This window comes from Bos indicus, chromosome 28 (assembly GCF_029378745.1).
Source record: "Bos indicus isolate NIAB-ARS_2022 breed Sahiwal x Tharparkar chromosome 28, NIAB-ARS_B.indTharparkar_mat_pri_1.0, whole genome shotgun sequence".
Classification (NCBI taxonomy): Eukaryota; Metazoa; Chordata; class Mammalia; order Artiodactyla; family Bovidae; genus Bos; species Bos indicus.
In genome coordinates, this window is record NC_091787.1 from 44,531,142 (window position 1) to 44,538,902 (window position 7,761).

The following is a 7,761-nucleotide window of genomic DNA, read 5'->3' on the forward strand; positions in this document are numbered from 1 at the left end:
AACTAAAAAGACTTTTTTCTTCTTAGCAATAGACTATTTAGGAAAATGGCTAGCACTGTTAAAATGATTTTATGAAAACTTGTAGCTACATGCAGTTCTTGTTTATCCAAGATTTTAGGCTGTGTCTCTGTAAACATAATCAAAGATAGAAATCACTTATATTTACTTATTAATGGACAAAACTATACATAAAATATAATGTTTAAAATAATAAACACATCTAGTCACCATGCCTACATTATTTTACATATGTAATAAAACAAGGTTCCCCATTCCTTAGTCTTGACACTGCATAGCACAAAGTTTATCGAAGAAATGGAAAAGTCATGAATGGGGATGCAAGAAACAGGACAGCAGCTCCGGAATTCACGCTCGAGGGGTTTCCTGCTGTCCAGCACCTGGGGAAGGTCCTCTTCTCGGTGCACCTGCTGATGTATCTGGCCTCCGTCGCAGGAAACACACTCATCATCACCATCACCTGGGCTGACCATCACCTCCAGACCCCCATGTACTTCTTCCTCAGCAGTTTTTCCTTTTTAGAATGCTGTTTTACAACCACCGTTATTCCTAAATTGCTGGCCATCTTTCTGTTGGGGAGGCAAAAAATTTCCTTTGCTGCCTGCATCACACAAGCCTTTGTCTTTCTTTTCCTGGGAGCAACTGTTTTCTTCCTAATGGCTGTATTATCCTTGGATCGGTACATGGCCATTTGCAAGCCTCTTTATTATCCAACCATCATGAACCCAAGGATGTGTTCCCTTCTGGTCTCTGCCTGCCTAGTTTTGGGGTTCTCCCTCATGGTGGTTCCAGTTACAAAGCTTTCTCAGTTATCCTTCTGTGGCTCCCGTGTCATTCCTCACTTCTTCTGTGATTTGGGGCCCTTGATTAATCTCTCTTGTTCTGATATCAGGTCTATTGAAATGTTGGCCTTTGGCCTTGCTTTGTTTATCCTTTCGACATCCTTCATTATAACCATCATTTCATACAGCAACATAGTCGTCACAATCCTGCATCTCCCATCAGCCAAGGAGCGACAGAAAGCTTTCTCCACCTGCTCCTCTCACTTCATTGTCCTCTCTCTGATGTATGGCAGCTGTGTCTTTATATACATGAAACCAAAGGGAACAAATCAACTCGACTCCAACAAGGGGGCTGCCCTTGTGAACACAGTGGTGACCCCACTGCTGAACCCTGTCATCTACACCCTGAGGAACAAGCAGGTCCATCAGGCTCTGAGGAATGCCCTGACCAGGGTGCGATTACAGAAATAGAACCAAAGCCTCTTGGAAGGCAAATCCACCTTTTCCACCTAATGCAATCTCCCTCCTATTTCTGGAATCTCATATAGACTTGCAAATATGTTTTTTAAGGTTCTGCTTATTTCTTCTTATAATAGGGACTACTTTGTCTTATGAATGTCCACTATTTGAAATTACTAATATTCTTCTTTATATTGGGATGAAAAATCTTTCTGGACCTTCTTCTATTCATTAGTTTTGAAATGAATTAACTTTAATTTTGGCTCTGCTGGGTCTTCATTGCTTCATGCAGACCTTCTCCAGTTATGGCGAGTGGGGGCTGCTCTCTGGTTGTGGTGTGGGCCTCTCCTTGTGGCTGTTGCAGAACACGAACTCTAGAGTGTGCAGGCATCAGCAGCCGGGGCACGTGAGCTCAGAACTTGCAGTTCGCGCGTCCTAGAGTACAGCCTCACTGGCTGTGGCACATGAGCTTAGATGCCCTGCAGCATGTGGAATTTTCCTGGGTCAGATATCAGATCTGTGTCCCCTGCATTGGCAGGGGGATTCTGAACAACTGGACCACCAGGGAAGTCCTATTCATTTGTTTTAGATCACTAGCATTCAATAAATTTTAATGAAGAATCCAACATACATAAATCCATTTGATGCATGTGGAATCTCAATGTTGGGAAAATGTGGCTTTAAGTATCTACTTGTGATGAGTGTAGGGGGATGGAGAGCAAAATTTGCAAATATTAAGAATATCAAATTGGTTCAGGGATAGATGTGACATAGTCACTATATTGAGTTTTGAAGTACACATATGTACATAACTGTCATAATGGCAATAAAATTACTTAAAATGACTCAGTAAAATTATTTCAATGTTGAATATGTTGTATATAAGTAGAATATAAATCTTTACAACTCTAGTTCCCACTATGATGAAAATTTATATGTCTGTAGTTGAAATTGAAAGTTCCCATTGGTTTACTGTTTTGCTAGGTTGATTTCATTACAGAAGACCTGAAGAAGAAGGAACACAGGAAGGGAAGCTACAGAACATTTAAAGAAGTTTAATCATAGATGGAAATAAGTCTAACTGTAATTGAAAATCTCATCAAATAAATCTATAACAAGGATCTATATTTATGAATGAGAGATTTGATACAATAACCTCTGGGTGTCCATTGTTAGTTCTAATGTGAAATAACACTATTTCTTCCTGATATGACACATGCAGCATGCTATAACAGAAATACAATGTGAGCATGGCAGAGAGATGATAGGATGTTTTAATGAAAGAATTACAACTGTAATTTAATTAGTCAAGATTTTGATAGGAAATGATAGATTTGGGGACAAAACAGTGAGAAAAACCCTGGAACTGGAATTTACCTAGCTTGGTTGGATGATAGCCACAATGCTTCTCTCTGACCACATTATTCTGTGACTGCAGACATAATGAAATCCCATGTGGTGAAGACTTTTGGTACATGATTATGTAAGAATTTGAAGAACAGATTTGCTCAGCTTACAGAACACATTTTTGTCCAATCTATGCATATGCACTGGCCTCCCTGGTGGCTCAGATGGTAAAGAATCTGCCTGCAGTGCGGGAGACCTGGGTTCAGTCCCTGGGTTGGGAAGATCCCTGGTTGGCCATGGCAACCCACTCCAGTATTCTTGCCTGGAGAGTCCCCATGGACAGAGGAGCCTAGTGGGCTATGGTCCATGGCGTCACAAAGAGTCAGACATGACTGAGCAACTAAACACACACACGTATGCAAAGATCCCTGTATTTTTGTGTGTAGGCATCTCTCTTTGTCTCACACTTGGGATGCTCCTTTGGCTTGAGGTATTGTGTCAACAATGATTTTTCCCAGAAAAATCAGCAACGGTAACTGTGTAGTTACTGACAGCAGGATCTCCTCACATGAGGGCATGTGGCAGAGGGGGCTGGAGGGATTGAGGGCATGCGGGGGCACAGCTAGGAGGGGCGAGCTCATGAGCCTTGTGTGCAGGGCGATGAGAGGAGGCAATGCTGGGGCCGTACACAGCCTTTAGTGCCCCAAATACATAAAGAAAACATGCAAATCAGTGACAACCCCCAGAAATAACCCTGATAAAATAAGGGTTTTGTAAAAGACCTAAGTAGACATTTTCACAAAGAAGACACATCAATGACTAACAGGTACATGAAACAATGCTCAGCATCGCTAATCAAAAGGGAAATGCAAATCAGAACTATGGTTAGATCTCATCTCACCCCTGTGAAGATGTCTGCTACAAAAATATCAAAGGACAAGGAGTGTTAATTAGGATATTGAGAAAGGGGAACTGCTGTGCACTTATAAAAAGTAATTTTATGTATTTATTTTGGCTGTGCTGGGTCTTTGTTGCTTCACAGGATTTCTCTAGCTGCAGGTAGCAGAGGCTGCTCTCTGGATGTGGTATGCAGGCTTCTCGTTGCGGTGGCTTTATTGTTATGGAAGATGAGCTCTAGGGTGTGCAGGCTTCAGTGGTTGAAGTACCTGGGCTCAGTAGCTGCAGCTCATGTGCTCTAGAGCACAGGTTCACTGGTTGTGGTGCATGGGCTTAGTTGCTCTGAGGCACATGAGTCTTCCCAGGTCATGGATCAAACATGTATTTCCTGTGCTGGCAGGTGAATTCTTTACCACTGAGCCACCAGGGAAGCCCCTGCTGTACACTTTTGATGGAGATGTAAACTGGTGAAGCCAGTGTGGAAAGTAGTAGGGAAGTTCATTAAAAAATAAAAAATAGAACTACCATATGATTTCCAAATCCTCTTGTGGGTATGTATTCAAGAAATTGAAATCCAGGTGCTTCCCTGGTGGTTTAGTGATCAAGAATCTGCCTGCAGACATGGTTTCAATCTCTGCTCTGGGGAGATCCCACATGCTGCTGAGTAACTGAGCCCATGTACCACAACTATTGAAGCCCGTGTGCCTAGAGCCTGTGCTCTGCAACTAGAGGCCACCGCAATGAGAAGCCCTCACGTTGCAATGAAGAGTAGCTCCTGCTCTTTGCAACTAGAAAAAGTTCACACACAGCAATGAAGACTCAGTGCAGCCAAGAGTAAATAAATAAGAAATTGAAATCCCGATATTGAAAAGACATCTGCACTCCCAGATTCCTTGCAACATTATTCGTAATAGTCATGATATAGAAACAACTTCTGCCCATTGAAGGATGAATGGATAAAAACACGTGGTATATACATCAGTAGAATGTTATTGAACTGTAAAAGAAGGAAATCCTAAAATACGTGACAACATGAATGGACCTAGAGAACACAGTACTGAATAAAACAAGCCGGACCCAGAAAGACAAATATGGTCTCTTTTTTAACGAGGAATCTGAAATATCCAAACTCAAAGGACAGAGAGTAGAACAGTGGTTTAAGAGGGTCTGAGGTGAGCCAGCAGAGAAGGCAATGGCACCCCACTCCAGTACTCTTGCCTGGAAAATCCCATGGACAGAGGAGCCTGGTGGGCTGCAGTCCATGGGGTCGCTAAGAGTCAGATACAACTGAGTGATTTCACTTTCACTTTTCACTTTCATGCATTGGAGAAGGAAATGGCAACCCACTCCAGTGTTCTTTCTTGGAGAATCCCAGGGATGTGGGACCCTGGTGGGCTGCCGTCTCTGGGGTTGCACAGAGTCAGACATGACTGAAGCGACTTAGCAGCAGCAGCAGCAGAAGTGAGCCAGACAGGGGGAGGTAGGTGTCAGTCAAAATATACAAATTTCACCACTGCAAGATGAGTAGGTTTCAGACTCTACCGTACAACATGGGGCATAGTGTTATGATACTGTACTGTGTTGTTAAATTTTTGGTTAGTGGGCAGATCTTATGTTGTGTTATAAACTACAAAAGCAAACAAAACTAAAGGGATTGGGAGAAACTTTTGGAGGTGATGTATAGATTTATGGCCTTGATTGTGATGATGGTTTCATGAGTGCATACTTATCTCCAATGTCATCAAATTGTACACATTAAGTATGCACAGATTTTAATATGTCAATCATACCTCAATATGGGGGCTTTTAAAATGCAAAGTGCACCTTCTTTTAGTCAAAACAACATGCCTCAGATGAAAATTTTATTGGATGGGATGAACAGCATATTGGACATTACAGATGACAGAATAGCAAATTTGAGAATGTAATTATAGAAAAATTTAAAAATAAAACACATACAAAAATCATTCATTTAAGTTGAAAAGAGCATCAGTGAAGTTTGGTCCTTGGAAGAAGTTATGACCAACCTAGACAGCATATTAAAAAGCAGAGACATTACTTTGCCAACAAAGGTCCATCTAGTCAAGGCTATGGTTTTTCCAGTAGTCATGTATGGATGTGAGAGTTGGACTATAAAGAAAGCTGAGTGCAGAAGAATTGATGATTTTGAACTGTGGTGTTGGAGAAGACTCTTGAGAGTCCCTTGGCTGCAAGGAGATCCAACCTGTCCATCCTAAAGGAAATCAGTCCTGGGTGTTCATTGGAGGGACTGATGTTGAAGCTGAAACTCCAATACTTTGGCCACCTGATGCGAAGAGCTGACTCATTTGAAAAGACCCTGATGCTGGGAAAGATAGAGGGCAGGAGGAGAAGGGGATGACAGAGGACAGTAAAGGGGTGACAGAAGGGGATGAGATGGTTGGATGGCATCACTGATTCAATGGACATGAGTTTGGGTAAACTCCAGGGTTGGTGATGGATAGGGAGGCCTGGCGTGCTGCGGTTCACGGGGTTGCAAAGAGTCAGACACGACTGAGTGACTGAACTGAACTGAACTGAACTGAATCCAAGAGGATGGGGCATCTCTCCATTTCCTTGAATAATCTTCAATTTTCTTTATCAATTTTTACAGTTTTCAGCTTATAAGTCTTTTACCTTCTCGGTTAAGTTTATTCCTAGGTATTTTTTTGTGTAATTTTAAATGGGATTTTTTTCTTTACTTTTTCTTTGTGATATCTTGTTCATATGAAACTGTCTAATTGTACTTTCACACACATGGTGCTGTGTGGTACTTTGTACACCCTAGGGTAATTATGACTAATTTTATTTGAAGATGCTACAAGGATAATATAGACTTTGAGAGCACATATTACTGTTTTCATTCACAATTCATGCAATCCATTCTCTGTTAATATGACAGTGTTTTGCTTCCAACAGCAACCAATGAACTTCCTTAGACTTACGTAGTATGTGCAGCATCTATCCAACTGTATTTGCAAACTAATGAGACCTACCTAGGTATCTTTAAGGTTTGCTCATAGTCTCTGTTGCATCAACATTGATAAAAATTCCATATGTCACTTGAGTTTCCCTTTCTGACTGCAATGGTGTATATTTAAAGAAATTGAAACATGGGTTTCAAAGAGATAACTGTACTGTTGTTCAGTGCAGCATTTTTTAATAGCTAAGCTATATAAATAACCTAAATGTTCATCTACAGAGGAACAGATAAACAATTTGTGGCATATATATATATATATATATATATATATATATATGTAGTGTGATATTTTTAAGCCTTAAAAATAGAAAAAACTCCTGTTATTTGCCACAACACGGATGTAACTGGGGGATATTATCTAAGTAAAATATTCCAGCTGCAAAAAGACAAACGCTATTTGATCTCAGATATATGTGGAATCTAATCAAACACATAGAAGCAGAAAATTGAGTGTTGGTTTTCAGAAGCAGGGGGAAGGAGAAAATAGAGAGGTATCAGTAGAGGAACAAAGTTTCAGTTACACGAAATAAAGGGGTTCTGGACAGCTGTATGACATAGAGCCCATCATTAACAATGCTCTGTTGTCTATTTAAAATTTTTCTAAGAGGGTAGATCTTATATTAAGTGCTGTTACCATATGAGGAAAAAACAACAGCCAAGGCAAGAGGACGAAACTCTCAGAGGCGATAGATAGGTTTATGGCATTACAGTGATGAGAGTTTCACAAGTGCATCCTTGTCTCCAAACACATCAAGTTGCATACATTAAATATCTACAGCTTTTCGTGTTTTAATCTTATCTCCGTGAAATGTTTTAATGTTTTAAAATTATTATTGGAATTTTTTTTGGTGTAAAATTAACTCAGGAATCTGTCTCAAGAAAATATTTTACATCCCCAGAATCTAATGTATTAATCCTCATATTAGAATTCGTCCTTCACTGGGTATTTATTACCTGTGGTGGGCCATGACCAGCCTGGATCCATAAATTCAATTTGAGATTTCTGTTCTTCAATTTTCTATTTGTCAGGTTCATCCTTTAATCATAGGTCTGTCTCAAGTAAATGAAAAGTACAACTAATTAAATTAAGTATATTATTATAAAATCTTGATTAAAATCTTGGCTTACCCCTTTTTCAATAGATTTATCATGATTTGTTCCTAAAATACTAGACCTCGACAACTTCAATACGTTTTCCAGTAATTCACCTCTCACAGTGGCACTTATTAATAATTTCCAGATTCTTGCAGCATCTGG

General features: G+C 40.2%; 1 protein-coding gene across 1 annotated transcript; it reads left to right on the forward strand.

Annotated features, from left to right (window-relative positions):
- The first annotated feature begins 326 nt into the window (after window positions 1-326).
- Window positions 327-1,271, forward strand: LOC109553656 (olfactory receptor 6C75-like). Its single transcript, XM_019953681.2, has one exon. The coding sequence runs from the start codon at window positions 327-329 to the stop codon at window positions 1,269-1,271; it is 945 nt and encodes a 314-aa protein (XP_019809240.2).
- Window positions 1,272-7,761: the final 6,490 nt, after the last annotated feature.